This window comes from Macadamia integrifolia, chromosome 4 (genome assembly GCF_013358625.1).
Source record: "Macadamia integrifolia cultivar HAES 741 chromosome 4, SCU_Mint_v3, whole genome shotgun sequence".
NCBI classification, from domain to species: Eukaryota; Viridiplantae; Streptophyta; class Magnoliopsida; order Proteales; family Proteaceae; genus Macadamia; species Macadamia integrifolia.
This window is the reverse complement of record NC_056560.1, coordinates 7,313,088-7,328,490: the sequence shown is the minus strand read 5'-3', so window position 1 is coordinate 7,328,490 and position 15,403 is coordinate 7,313,088. Positions and strand designations below refer to the sequence as shown.

The 15,403-nt window shown below is 38.0% G+C and overlaps 2 protein-coding genes and 1 long non-coding RNA gene across 9 annotated transcripts in view; 2 read left to right on the top strand and 1 right to left on the bottom strand.

The window, feature by feature from the left end:
* LOC122076623 overlaps positions 1 to 6,963 on the bottom strand; it is a 9,517-nt gene extending 2,554 nt beyond the window's left edge. The window contains exons 1-5 of one of the 4 annotated variants that reach the window (XR_006139543.1): positions 6,579 to 6,963; positions 1,653 to 2,383; positions 1,394 to 1,469; positions 1,031 to 1,133; positions 75 to 746 (exon numbers count right to left, since the gene is read on the bottom strand). This is a non-coding gene — a long non-coding RNA (uncharacterized LOC122076623). Of the gene's footprint in view, positions 1 to 74; positions 747 to 1,030; positions 1,470 to 1,652; positions 2,384 to 6,578 lie in introns of those variants that run through there. The other 3 variants (XR_006139542.1, XR_006139544.1, XR_006139545.1) reach the window with 3 other exon arrangements.
* Positions 1,684 to 4,022, top strand: LOC122076620 (high affinity nitrate transporter 2.5-like). Its single transcript, XM_042642025.1, has 2 exons — positions 1,684 to 2,822; positions 3,646 to 4,022. The coding sequence occupies exons 1-2, from the start codon at positions 1,684 to 1,686 to the stop codon at positions 4,019 to 4,021; spliced, it is 1,515 nt and encodes a 504-aa protein (XP_042497959.1). The 3' UTR covers position 4,022.
* Positions 6,964 to 9,039: 2,076 nt separating the features above from the next.
* LOC122077151 (protein MODIFIER OF SNC1 1-like) overlaps positions 9,040 to 15,403 on the top strand; it is a 21,134-nt gene continuing 14,770 nt past the window's right edge. For 3 of the 4 annotated variants that reach the window (XR_006139699.1, XR_006139698.1, XM_042642980.1), the window contains exon 1: positions 9,040 to 9,316. The gene's annotated coding sequence lies outside the window, so the exon portion shown is untranslated. The remainder of the gene's footprint in view (positions 9,317 to 15,403) is intronic. The other variant, XM_042642979.1, reaches the window with a different exon arrangement.

The window sequence follows — 15,403 nt, the reverse complement described above, 5'->3', positions numbered from 1 at the left end:
CCCCCCCCCCCCCCCCCAAAAAAAAAAAGGGGGTTATTGATCCTTTTTTATCAACCCCCACCATGTAAGTTGTAACCTATCTCAATTCTCCATAATGGGAAGTTGTGGGCCCACTATTTATCAATTAGATCTAATCTTCCCCACTTAGGATGTTTAAGTGCTTCGTGAATTTGAGTTGCTTATGCATCATAACCAAGGCTGAAAATTCTCAAGTATTGATACTATAGACTCACATAAGGAAAAGGTGGTGATAGGTTCACACATGAATTTAAGGTTTTGCATTCCCAGAGTTTTCTCCTGACAGATCGGGTCCTTTGTAATGCTGTAGGGTGTGCAGCATAGATTCAAGGGCTGAAAACCCTTAGATAAACAGCCCAAGGCATTCCCAATCTTTGAATTTATGTTACAGAATGTGTGCGCTATAGAAGATTTAATTCTGCAAGTAACCATCCCATTCTATCTCACACTGTCCATGGGGTGCCAGAAAAACAAGACCATAGATCATAGATGGATCTCTTGAAAGTGTGTTGATCAGTATGTTCTTTAAGTGCAAACAGTCAAAGCAATCAGCCTATTGGTCGTGTGGTCGAGATCACCAGCATAAGCATGATGTCTGTATATTTAAGCCACTTGTATCAGAAAATAGTGAAAGCGCAACAGTCAGGCACCTTCTTTGGGCTCATCACTCCCCAGTCCCTACATTGGCCGACCAAACACGCTAATGCGATTAAACCCATCCCCAGTCCCTACACGTTAGATGAGAATCAGATCGAGCATGGATTTCAGGTTGCCGGCTCAGAAAGCAAATATGGACAAGATGTAGAGAAGAAGACAAAAAAGAAGCACTCGTGGTAATGAAATGGACAGAGTTGACTTGAGAATTTCAGAATTCACATAACGATCATTGGGTTCTGAAGTCATAAGTAAATAATTTTTTTTTTAACCCGAATATTATATGGATCACAAAAGTCCCTAAAATATTATTAAACAAAGAAAAACAATATAATAAAGAAACAAAGACGGAGCCTACCTTACCTCAACGGCTCAACCCATGAGATGCAAATCACTATTCTCTCCCCAACAGGTGTGAAATCTGGTGTCTGGAGATCCCAGGTCATTCTGATTTTCGATTACTGCCAAAACAAAGTGTAAGTGTGAAAGAATCTTAAACTGCCCAGTGGAATCTCATACCTTTTATTATAATTTAAGCGAGATCCCAAAAGTCAGAAGTCAGAACTTATCTTCTTCCAGTGTTCAATGATTTTCCAACTAGATAGATTCAATCCCAAATAATTCCACACCCAACAACCCAAGTGAGAGAGCCAATTCTGAACTTCCAATAACCTCTAATGTCACTTTCAAAAGGTAACTATTTGAAGTCTGAAGTTCATACCTCAGAAGCAGAAACCAAAAAACGTTTGCAGAGCCTGAACCCTTTCAGCCGTTAAAAGGCAAGCTCCCTGCTGTTACTGCAAAAGGTAGATAAATAAGTTCCACATTCTCTACTCTCCTTTAAAAACAGCTAGAAGGAGATTATATATTCATCCTAGGACATGATCTCATAGCAATATAGCATACCCTTTTCTGAAAGCATGTACTAGAGTGCACAGAGGGAGCGATAGGTTTAAAGCTTAAACACAAGAGTGGCTTACCTCCAATCCAGTTCAACCTTACTATCCAAATATGACAATATCGGATTCTGGAACAGATGCTCAAGAATTTCCTTTACCAGTAGACTCAGAGCACAAGGCAACTGAACTCCGATTATTCACAGTTGCAGCACCCCATATGCAAGCCTTCCATCTGGCATGGATATCCTTCTTTGCTTGCTTTGTATCCAGTTTTGCAGCCCCTCCACTCCTCCCTATCATCCGTGATAACCTCAACCTCACTGCCACCGATATTGGCAATGCAGGGATTGCGTCAGTTTCTGGTACAGTCTTTGCTAGACTTGTCATGGGGACTACATGTGACCTTGTTGGTCCTCGCCTTGCCTCAGCATCACTGATCCTCCTAACTGCACCTGTAGTTTACTTCACCTCCTGTGCCAACTCTGCTGTCTCATTCCTCCTTGTGCGCTTCTTCACAGGCTTCTCCCTTGCCACCTTTGTTTCATGTCAATACTGGATGAGCACCATGTTCTCTCCTCCCATTGTTGGGGTTGCCAATGGTGTTGCTGGAGGCTGGGGCAACCTTGGGGGTGGAGCAACCCAATTCATCATGCCTCTTGTGTTGGACCTCATTCGCCACATTGGTGCAACCACTTTCACTGCCTGGCGAATTGTGTTCTTCATACCTGCTCTGTTCCAGACTGTAACAGCAGTAGCTGTCTTGCTCTTAGGCCAAGACATGCCTGATGGAAACTTCAATCAGCTACAGAAATCTGGGGATAAGAAGAAAGAAAAGGTCTCAAAGGTTATCTACCATGGGATCAGAAATTACAGAGCGTGGATCTTGACATTAACTTACGGCTATAGTTTTGGGGTGGAACTGACAATAGACAATATAATTGCAGAGTACTTCTATGATAGGTTCAATCTGCAGCTCCACACTGCAGGAATCATTGCTGCGACCTTTGGGTTAGCAAATATATTTTCTCGACCATCTGGAGGATTGATCTCTGATATTATAGCCGAAAGGTTCGGGATGAGGGGTAGACTGTGGGGATTGTGGGTGGTTCAGACTTTAGGTGGAGTATTTTGTGTTATACTTGGGAGAGTGGGATCATTAAGTGCATCCATTGTCGTGATGATCATATTCTCTACTTTTTGTCAATCTGCATGTGGACTAACATTTGGAGTAGTTCCATTCGTTTCCAGAAGGCAAGTGATCTCATCCTGCTATCATTACTTCATTTTGCAATTTTCTTTCCTGATTCATATAACTGAAGTTTCTTCAATTATTTTATTCAACAAAATGTTTTCAGTTCTTTTCTGTTCATAATCTATTTAGATTTTTGTTTCCTGACTCCAGATTCAAAGATATTTCTGTAATAGCTGCTATATACAGAAATATCAGTCTGAATACTAACAACGAATGATCATTTCTCGCTTAGTCTATTGACTATTAAAGATCCTGTAATAAATCAGTTTCTGTAAGCAAGTAGATGGAAGGCATACATGTCTCCTATTTAATCTAATTCAAGAGAAACCCAACCTGTTTTAGATATTTTCTGCTTTCATTCTGGTAAGAGAAGATGGCCAAGAAGAGCACATTTTTATGAAATACCAGCTTATACCAAATAAAGAGCAATGATTTCCCAGGAGACTCCTTTGTGCAACTTTGACCCCAAGGGATGACAAAGGAGCTCCGGTGCCAAAACATTGTCTCTAAGACATCTAACCAGCCCAAACTTAGAGAACTAACATTTATAAGCTTTTTTTTTTTCCTTGCATACGATGTAGGAGGAGCTTCCCGTTACTTTTCAGTCTTCACTCTTCTATGAAACTGCATCCATTTTTCCATCATAATCCTGCAGAGTTTAATCTTATAGTTGAAAAAGTAGAATGGCTTTCATTAACCTCTACCCTCCCCACCACCTCTAAAAAAAAAAAAAAAAAAAGAAGCCTGCGCGAGTAAACTGACTTCATGCTACTAAATAATACCTGTACTAGATTTTTTTTTTTTCATGATTTGATTTTCCAGGTCACTGGGAGTGGTATCTGGAATGACAGGAGGAGGTGGAAGTTTTGGTGCAGTTTTGACTCAACTGATTTTCTTCAGAGGATCCAGATACTCAAAGGAAACAGGGATAACTCTCATGGGTGTCATGATTATATGCAGCACTCTCCCTCTCTGTTTTATCTACTTCCCACAGTGGGGTGGGATGATCTGTGGTCCAAATACTAAAGGGTACACCACAGAAGAAGAATACTACTCATCTGAATGGAATGCAAAAGAGAAAGAGAAAGGTTTTCATCTTACAAGCATGAAATTTGCCGACAATAGCAGGAGCGAAAGAGGAAGAATAGTGGCTTTGGCATCCTCACCCCTAGATGGAACCACACCTACACATGTTTGAATACCAGCTATTACCAATGGGTTGTGTCAGATTTCATTAAGAACCCCTAGAACCGTGCTAAGAAACTTGTGGTCAGAAAAATTTATGCCTCAGTATTCCAATGTTACGTGTCAGCACATTCACGTATTGATGATAAGGCCTGGAAGTTGTCGAAGCTCTGCTGGAAAGATCTCTGCCATGTAAGTTTGAAGAAGTTGAAGTGCTTTGCAAATTTGACCTCTATAGATCTTCTTGGTTACTACATATGTATTTTCCTTTGGATAGGCTGTTTTCCATATGTGAGTATAGCTTCAAAGTTTTAAAAAATTGCAAATTTATCTATTAGACTTCCCTGCCAAAGAAATACTGAGCATCAGGAATAAGGTCAATGGTCATTTGAAAGATATCAAAACCTTCCTTATATAGAAAACAAACCCCCATGATTCACTACAATTTATTTCATTTTCTAAGGCAATGCAAAGTGTTACTTAAAACAATTCCACAGGGAGGATGCATTACTTCAGTAACGTAACTGGAATAGCAATTGCTTTTATAACTTTATATAAAACATCCAACTTGATTGTTGAGATCATCAATCCACTAGAAACCTCAATAGGCTTACTGAATTAGCAGATGACTTAACCAATCAAGGAGTGATGAGAACTAGAAGTTTTTTTCTGGGAATAGTTACTTTTTGAGCTTCTTGTTTGCTATCGTCATGCATGGTTTGCTCAGCTCATGGTTTTAACTTGTATGGGTGAAGCTATGCCTTGGTTGCTACTTCAGTTAGTTCAGTATTCAGTGAAACCAAGAAACATCACTTACGTAAATGGCCATAGTTGAATTGATGATGCTCAGATGGATGAGTGGAAAGACTAGAAATAATAGAACCAGAAATAAATCCTGTGACATGAACCTAAGGGAGCACTAATAGCTAAACAGATGAGAGAAATCCAACTGCAATGGTTTGGAAATCTTTTGTCATGTACAGCAAAAAAAAAAAAATTTACCACAAAAGTGAAGAATGTGTAACCAAGTTTAGTTTGACAGGGCAATGCTAAGAATATATAGTGAGTGTTCTCCAAAGAAACCTTTTACTAATTGCCCAAAGGAAGATTAAATTAAACGTATAATACATGACATGAATGAAAGATAAACTAAAAATAAAAAGATGAAATTAATATGGTTCCATTTAAATTCAATATTACTGGTACCACACCTTCTACAGACATTTATTTGGGAAAGGTGGCAATCCAACAAGACCACTTCTATCAATTGCACAACTGTTTGTCAACCTAAGGATCAAGTAGGTCAGGGTTGGGAAACCAAGGGCTCAAATGTAACTACTGTGTGGAGATAGGGGTAAGCTGTTGAAAGGACACACTATTAGGTCAAGCAGAAACTGAAAATGAGTAATTTAGGTATAATTTCAATAGGATTGAGTAGGATTGAAAATGAGGCATTAGATGAGATTAATCAGGGAGGTTTAATAATTGGTTGATGGGTAGATGAAACATTCCAAGAACTAGCATATTTTCAGTGCACCACGAGGGTAAGTCAATTGAAAATAATAGAGTGGGATTTGGCAGAATCTTGGAAAATAAAGAGCAAGGTTGATGAAGTTGTTTTGGCAGTTCTATTGAGAATTTTTAAGAAAATTTCAGAAGTCGTTGATCAAATAGGTTAAATAGAAACTAGAATGATGTACAGAAAACTTGATTGAGTAAAACACCTTGAAAGAAGAGACTCAAGGAAATCTTGGAGTCAGCATAGAAACGTCCCAAAACATCAAAGGAAGGGGAGTTGGGACATGCTTCAAATCTATAACCCCAATCAGAAACTCTGCTCCTTTACCTTTACCCACTCCCATGAAAATCATAAATTTCATTCCTTGCTTGTGAAAAATTGATTAGAGAAGCCATTAAGTAAATCTTACATGATCACATCTAGTAATAACCCCTAATAATAGTATGTCTTCTAATGGATACCCAAATAAAAAAATCGATAATTCGCTAGAAGTTCCCTATATCACAGTAGATTCACAAAATTTAGCATTCAGAGAAAAATTAATCAATTGACATTTCAGCTGATGCCATAATCAAGCCAAATAATGATCATTATCATTATCCTTAGAATTTGAGCATCAAAATAATTCAGTTATTAATATTTTAATTAAAGAATGTAGTTAATTCATTCTTCTCCTTCCAACTTTTCTACATCATCATAATATGCCGATTTTCTAATCTCAAATGCACAATATGAAAGAGATACACTTCATATTCATTATCATAACCAGATAAAAATAATAAAATAACAGAGGTCATCATACTTATAAATGATCCTTCCTTTCAATGGAAACCAGAATGAGAAAAATCCTAATTAAAGGGGAGATGGACTTTGTATTCATTATCATAACCAGAATAAAATAACTAAATAAATTCACAGATGTAAACATACACCAACAGCATGTCCCTTCTAGCTTTCATAGGCAGCAACAAGTTCTTAGGCTGCCTAACTTGACAATAAACAGAAAACAGAATGCACAGAAAAGCAATGAAAAAGCGCCGGAAGAAATTACCTCTACCTTCAGACTGAACATTCCTGCACAAGGTTCTGTTTGAATAGGCAACAAGTATTCCCTTTCAAATAGTGCAGCTCCTACTGTCCATTAAACATCTCCAGGACCAAAGGATATTTCTGAATCACCCAGACACAAAGCATCGAAGATCTTTAAGTTGGCTCATGGTCTCGAGCGTAACTCCTGGCCTTTCTCCAATATCTTTGTCAAATTAGCTCTGCCCAAAAAAAAAATCCAGACAGATCGTGGATGCGAAAAACGAAGAGAATTAGGTTGTCACATTAATGGAATCAATGCCTGCAGACGGAAAACAAAAGCATTAGAGGAACGAACACCTGCAACATATCTCATAAACCCTAACTGGCTGGGAGAGAAAATGAGGGGGAGCTGGGGAGGGGATAGTAGCCAAAAAGATCATGCCGCTTAGATTCAAATAGTTCAGTGAACAACGGTAAAATAGGCGGTTTTTTCAATACCGCTTAGATTCAAATTTTGTACCAGGCCGGTTCTAAGTGGGGCTGGACCAAAAAGAGATGGTTCTGATTCTGATCGGTTTGTCTGTCGGTTAGGACTTGGACCAGTTTTTAAACTTCAGTTTCGTAAAATATGAGGCAAATCCCGATCCATATAATTTTCTTTTATAGGCCTTGATCCATATATGCAAGTTTTTTGTTAAAGACCACATATGCAATTTATGATAAACTTGAAGCTCAAGTGAAAAAAGTACAACCACGAACCACCAGATTTCAGTGAGGTAGGTCTTACAATTGAATCACGAAGCACATATTCGTGCCTAGATATTCAGCAAGAGAGGTGTTTTATGAGCAATTGATATAAAGTAACGCACCAATTAGATATGATGAAATAGTTTTATAGATAAGAGAGCTACAAGTTAATTTCCTGTGTGAAATCTGACGTCTCAGAGAGCTTTTTTCTCATATTCGGCCCTTAAAATTAAGGAAAATTATTTTGTATCATTTTTATTTTTAATATGTCACATAAAGTTTAATAATAGGGTGGTACACGATAATTTTCCTAACTAATGGTGAAAAGAACCTTATTAATTTGTGTATCTTCACATCCAAATATAGGCAGACGCAAAAAGATGACATTGCCCCCACTCATATTCCTCATCACATCCTCCTATTAGGGCAATGGTAGCTGGACAAGGCTCTTTTGCCTTTATTAACTAGAATAATAAAATTAGCTCCAATGGATTGAAAGCAAAGAATAAATCACGTAGGGAACTTTGCATGTTTACCTGAATATTATTTAGGACATGGAAAGCCCTTAAAATTTTTTAAAATAAAAAAAATAATAATAAATAAACAAATGTGAGACATAATTTGCTTTAATCTAACCCATGAGATACAAATCACTTTGATACTTATAAAATCCAAAACAAAAACATCTAAAAATGAAAGATTAAATTATAAAGATTGATAATACCGCTTTCTCTTTTCAAATAATACAACGAATATTAGATGGGAGAGAATCACATTTATTTGTAAGATGAAAGAAAATAACACAATGACCTTATATGGAACCTTTTTTTTCATAAATCATATGCAAAGTTATAGGAATTGGTCTGAAATCTGGGTGGATGATACATACAAATCAAGCCATATCGGGTGTAAATTAAAAAAATAAACCATTTATTGGCACCGATACCAATACCCGTAAGTCGTAACTGTATGAGGGACGTGGAATTTTAATAGTTTTCCATTGCCGACGGACTCCTAATTATTTCCTTAAAACCTGGATTAAAAATGGAAAATAGTTTTGGGTGGGTCCCACTGTCCACTGGCTAAAGTTTTGGAAGAAAGTGTACCATTCCGGCCTCCCAGGGCCCAAAATTGCCTGGCCCCAAAAGGTATCACGTAACATCTGGACCAGTTTAGAACTTGGACCCATTCCCGAGTTCCCATCGACACCCCTAAATCAAGTACCCTGAGTACCTGTTACCTCACTTTTGGCTTTATCCATCTCACACGCCACTGTTACTCCTCCGTAGGAAATAGGAACCAGGGAGAGGAGAAATTGGGCATGTTTGATAATGTTTCAAGAAACGCGTTTCTGTCGTTTCTGTTTCCAGAAATAGAAGAAACGGAGTAAAAAGCGTTCGATAAAACTGTTTCGTTTCACCTATTTTTAAAAATAGAAATAGAAATTTTTGCTTATTTATGGTTCAAGAAACGACCTAGGCGAAACAAGTTCATCGTTTCTAGAAATGACTTGTGGCCATTATTTTATTGGTTACTATCGACTTCTAAAAACATGACTTATCAAACACCTTCAATTCCGTTTCTGTTTCTAGAAACAAAAATTTATGTTTCTACCGTTTCTTGAAACAAAAATGGCAGAAACATTATCAAACGGACCCAAAATCGCGATGTATCAACGAAGCGACCTAGCTTTCTTTCTCCGGTTCCTGAATCTTTTATGTCGCGAATCGCGATACGAGTGGACGAAACGTTGCTATAAATATCACGCAATTCATGAGTATGAACAATATTTTGTTAGTTTGGATTTCTTTTTAACTCGCGCAGTCTCTTTGTAAATCCTTCTTCATTTGCTTCCTTCGGAAGAATTTGTTGTCTGGATTAACAGTGATATCGTCGAAATCTTGAGAGGGTTCGATAGCTGATCGTTGTGTGATTCTTTAGGACCGGATCAATCGTTCGTTGTGATCACACCTTTAGGGTTTCAAGTTTCCGAATAACCGCGTCGGTGATCAGGCAAGTTACATTTGAGATGCTTTAAGATTGCATCTCTTTGCTTTGTTTCATTTATTTCTTTTTTCCTCAGTTTTGTTCAATTACAGAGGTTGTTTGCTTTGCACTGGGTTGATCTGGTGGGGGACTCTGCGTTTTATAGGTTTCCTATTAAATTTCTTGTCGTTGGGAGCAGATTTTATATCAGACGGGTTTCTCGATTTTCTTATACCTTCTCATGCTAAGTTTATTTTTTTTTTTAATTTTTTGGAGTCGAATTCTGACCGAATGTTGTCTCCCTCCAGGGAAGAAAAGGGGCTGACTGTATATTGACATATTATGATATAAGTTTCTGCTGTACTATTTCTGCATTACCAGCCTGCTGTTAGGAATAATGTGATGTTATTTGTAATTGATTAGTTAAGATAGACTTTTATGTTTTAGTTGTCCAAGGGTTTGGCGTGGAACTTCCTGGTCGGGTATATTGGGCAGCATAATATGAAGAAAGCATGTTGCTTCGTTTACCCCTAACAGTCTCACATGTTCATTCTATGTGGAGGTTTTCTTTATGCGAGTGGGGGTGTGAATTTGGAACTTCCTATTGCTAAATTGATTTTTTTTTTTTACCCTATATACGAGAAAAGGCTTGAGCATTGGTGCCTTATGGGCAACCGTATCTGTGTAAAAAGTATTTCCTTTTCATGAGTTTCGATTAATAATTTGTCTGCATCATTTAATTAAGTGTTTAGTGTGGCCCCTCTTTCACCATGCAGTCATTTTGTTTTGGAAAGTGTGCTGGCTAGAATACTATTAGCTATTAGCTGGGGTTAATGTATATGGATACATATAGTTATTTCTTTTCTTTTCTTGTGAGTGGTTGAGATCAAAGTATCTTCATCTTCAATATGATAAAAAAGAACTGGAAAAATACTATATACCAAGAGGGAAGGGGAAAAAGTACAAAACAGCAAATACGAGGAGGTTAAAAAAAAAAAGGCTGGGGGGGGGGTTGGGGGCAATTTTTCCGGGGTTTTAATCCCCAACCAATTAGCTTACTCCTTTAGTGACTTAGTCCACCAAGACATTTGATCTTGGAGCTTAGTGAATGAGATGTTTAACCATGGTACAAAACTCAGACTCCTTTGACAAAAGGAGAAACACTGCCAAGGAAACTTTCGGAAGGCAGAATCACACCCAATTAAAAGCACCACAGGCCCCTCAACCATGATCCTGGAACAGCGAAGCTTTTGTGAGTGCCTATGGTGTTTGATGATGATGGATCTTTAGTCAAGATTGATTTGAGAAGTAATGCAGAGGAGAAAGTCCAATTTTGTATGTTGTTGGTTGATGGAATTAATTTTTGTATTTATGATATTAGCGAGTATGCCAATACCAAGTAAGAAGTATGGAAGGATGCTTTTGAAATGGAAGTTTCTATTATAAGTTGGACCAAAACACATTATTTGGGGTACAATTTTGCTATGTATAGTAATGGGAATGAGGGAATGGTTATCTTGATCTCTAAGACTCTAAGAGTTCTCCATTATGATGATCTCCTCTTGCTTTGATTGTCCCATAGAAGGAGGCCTTGAAGATGATATTGCCTATTGAACTTCAGTGGAGCTTTCGAAATGGTAGTTTTAAAATGCTGCATGAATTGGTGCATTCCTATAAAATTGAAGTGCACATTTTATAAGATGATCATAACCAGCCATGCCTTGTGGATGAAGTTGTTTTAAAAAACTATCAAAGAACAACATACAAGAGTTAAGAGTTGCAGAAATGACGGTGTTGAGATGGATTGAATGTGGGGGTTAGAACGGATAAAAAGGGCGTACCTAGTGCACGAGGCTCCCGCCATTGCGAGGTCTGGGGATGAATCAGACACAAAGAAAATAAAATAAAATGTGAGAACTAATTTTAAACCTTGGTCTGGTATGGACCTCACTGTCATGTAAAGCACATCAAGAAGCTCCAGTTGGATCAATGTGATTTTGATCAAATCTTAAACCTGGGACATTTGGTCTTAGTGGTTAAAGGTGCTTTGCTACATTGGAAAACCCTTCATATGCCAAAAGAGTCTTTATTAGACACTGTTTTGACGTTCATAGGACCATGTTGAACTGAAATGATCTTTATTGGGTCTCAGATTGATTGTTGTCATATGATGATAGGGTATAGGGGGTGTCTGCACAGAATCTTGATCAGATTCACTCTGATCTTTGTTGATCCTATAGTCAAGGAGTGCAAAAGTCAATTGAGATGGTTTGGGCATCTGCATGTTCTTTGTCACCCTTGCCATCAGATATGAGACTATTATCTGCAACTCTATTGGGAATATGATTTAGTTTGAATCAGGTCATCTCAGAATAACATATTCTGTCATTCATATATTTATCTAATCGTTTTCAGTTCCAATGCTTGGATCCGGAGGCTGATTTATTCCTGGTCAATGGATTGCCGAATTTGTTGGCATAGTCCCGTGGGACTGGAAAACTTTATGGAGGGTGAGGTGATGTTAAATTTACCCTTGAGAAAAAAAAAAAAAAGGAATGGGGGTGTGGCATTTGCTGACACAAATATTTTGTTCTCTTGGAGGCATTGAGTTCAAATTTATAGTGGATGCGTTTTTTAACTTGCACACCCCATTAGGAGAGTTGGAACCTGCTGCCATAAAACATTTTCTTATGTGAGAGTAATGTTTAAATTGATCATTATCCTACTTGGTTGCCTTTTGTATTTTGGCTGTTGCTTATACATAAGTGGGTGAGCCTATGACAAAATGGTTAAGTTGGACTATTGCAAGTTTGCAACAGGTTGGGCACAGGTTCAAAATTTGGAAACAGCCTCTCATGTAAAGCAAAGGACAAGGCTGCGTACATTTTGCCCCTCCCAAACCCTGCAGTAATGGTAGCCTTGTGAACTGGGTTGCTCTTTTTGGGTGTTGCTTATACATGATAAGTTAGGGGGTGGTATTTTTCAGTAGCTTTTCTCGGCTGTCTGGCCTAATCTTGGTTTTACTTTTCCTCTTTGTCTTTTCCCTTTAGGTCATTATCTATCTAATGAAAAGATGGTTGCCCATGTGCGGTAATTTTTATGTTGATAAAAGAAATAAAAAAATGAAAGTCAAAAGTTAATACTGTTTTATACTGCGTTCTTTTTAAAGGGCGTACCCAGTGCCGCCACTGCAGGGTCTGGGGAGGGTAATAATGTGTGTAGTCTTACCCGCACTTCGCTGAGAGGCTGTTTCCCGACTTGCGATCGCTAGGTCGCAGTGGAGAAACCTTACTGGTGCACGAAGGTTGGCCCTTGTGCTATGATAATATGTGGTCATGATAAATAATTGTGTTAGTGAGGAGTGATAAAGTGCAAGTTGAAAACTCTAAAATGACGAGAAGGCGGCTCAAAAGGACTTGTGCTAGAGTACTAAGAAAAGGTATGGGCCCTTGATGGGATAAGTTGTGAAATAAGGATTTTATATAAAGTCCTAATTTTTGATCAATTAGAGTGATACTTTGTGGAGTGGGGGTAAAGTATGCTCAAGGTTCTAAATCTCGGTTTTGAGGCCGATTTTTTACCCTGGTTGAAATCGAGATTTCATAGGTCTCAACCGAAACTAGGTTGAAACTTGGTATCTTTTTTGGGTCAAATTTGAATCCTAGATTTCAAGGCTGAGAAAGTGTTTGTTTACCTTTACTTTTATTATTTTTTCTGCTGGCTATTTTTAACATTTTACACCTATTTAATGCATTAGTTCCACAAAAAACCACCCAAAAATGGTACTTGTGGTTTCGACCTAAGTTTGTTAGGTTACGTTGAATGCTGATGTACACTAGCCCTATTATAAGCTTCAAATCTACATATAATTTACCTATTGGAAATGTAAATAAGCTATTAAAACAATCAAAACATGCATTAGCTATTAGAATGGAAAAAAAAGCAAACAACACTCACCACTCAATTTCGCGTAGAGTCTCTTGGCGGGTCCATTCAATGAGTTGGATTTAATAAATCATAGACGATCTTCGAAATGCACCACATATGTATCCCATGACATGTTGTGGGCCCAATAATTTTGACGGTCCATTATTGCCCACCTATAAGCACCATCGTCAACGTATCGTAGGAATCCCAATCTAGGGAATGGCTCATTGAAACCAAGGTTCAAGAACTTGTTTCGTTTCAGTTTCCGAAATACCAAAATTTCGGTGAAATTTGGGGGGCTAATGGCTAAAATGGCCAAAATTAGCGAAACGAAATGACCGAGATGACTGAAATTTCGATGAAATAGTGCATTTTTGGGCCGAAATGAGCGAATTTTGAAACGAAATGTGACCGAAATTGTGTCTTTTCATGTGTTTGTATGCAACTTTGTTTCAGAAAAAAAAAAAAAAAACCATAATATATCCAAGATTTTAGTGAGATATTGCTGTGTTATCGAACTATTTGAGATTGAAACTTGGTGGAGTCGGCACAAACTGTTCGCCCGGATATGAGAAGATGCTTTGAATGAAAGGTGACCCACCTCTTGACCCAACCCATACTTAGTGCTGTGGAATGAACTAGAAGATCCACTATAGCCACCACCATACCCTCCAAATGCAGAACCGGTGCTCTCAAAGGATGGTATACCACCATAGCCAACACATCTAGTAATTGAATTGACGCTCTCAAAACCACTATCAACATCATAGTTTTTAAGGCGCTGCTAAGGCGACGCCTTACTAGCGCCTTGGCGCTGATGCGGTCTAAAGATGGTAAGGCAGTGCTCTGCCTTACGTGAAGTGGTGCCTTATGGGATTTTTTTTTTTTTAAACACATTTTAAAATTACTTGATGAAGATTCCAAACATAGATTTTTTATTGGTAGGTGTATGGTTTTATTAACACTTGAGATGTATGGGATCAGCTTTACTCCACCAAAAATAACCAAAACAAACAAAATAAAAACACGATTCACAAACAGGGTTTGGATTTTGTCAAGGGTTTTAAGAAAGGGCTTTGAGAAGGAATCAAGGAATAAGGAAGAACCAATTATCTAGGCGACCATTTTGCTCCGGCAGCGGTGAGCTTCATTCTTCATTGACAGAAGTAGAAATATAGTGGATGATCTTAGGGCTTAGGCACTCATTTTGGCATCATAGAGGTAAGTATAATAAATACTTGTATTTTTTATGTCTTCTTTTCTTTATTTTTATAATTTTGCTTCATAATTATGTATTTATATTATATGTTAATATGTTATGATGATTGATGATGATGAAGATGAACTTAGTTTATTCACTTTATTGATTTGTTTTCTTGATGAATATCTTACATTGGTATGAATATGAACCTTTAATATTTATTTAACATATGAGTAATAGGATTCAACTATGATTGGAACCAAATAGATTGGTTTTATAAGAGAATTACACAGGAACGCTTTAGTCAATAAGGCGACGCTTTATGCCCGCCTTATCGCTAAGGCGCTCCGAAAGACCCTCAAACACCTCCATCGCCTTACCGCCTTGAAAACTTTGGTAAGGGATCTCCCCATCCACCCTTGTAGGCCATGAGGATGATTGCCTCTCTCTCTCTCTTTCCCCTTTGTATATTCTTCTCCCTTGGTAATGAATTTATTTATCTCACTATCCTCCAGCTTTCTCTCCCACTTCTTTCTCTCCATTCTCTTCTTCTCATCCACCCACTTTGGTACTGTCACAAACGCAAAGTGTATTGGTGCATAAAATTCAAGACGTGTCTTATGGGCTTTAAGTGGCTCATGAGTTGCATATCCCTCAAAGAGTACTTTCTGTGGGTCCCAATAATGCTATGAAATGTCTTACAACAAAATAATCAGACCATAGAGTTGTTCGAAATTTTTGTCATCAACTAGCAATCTTCTTCATCAATATGTGGAGCTGAAAAATATCAGGAGAGAGTGCTAATGTGCAATAAGTAAACAGACTTTTCAACATTTTTGGCGTTAGCGACATTTTGAATGGAAATCTTTGAGTATGTTCTCATAAAGGACTGCAGGTGGTTGTACATAGCACAGTATGCAATCAGTATAGGCAATCTATCTTTTCATGTACTTTGTTCAGGGTCCCACTACCTCCCCCCCCCCACC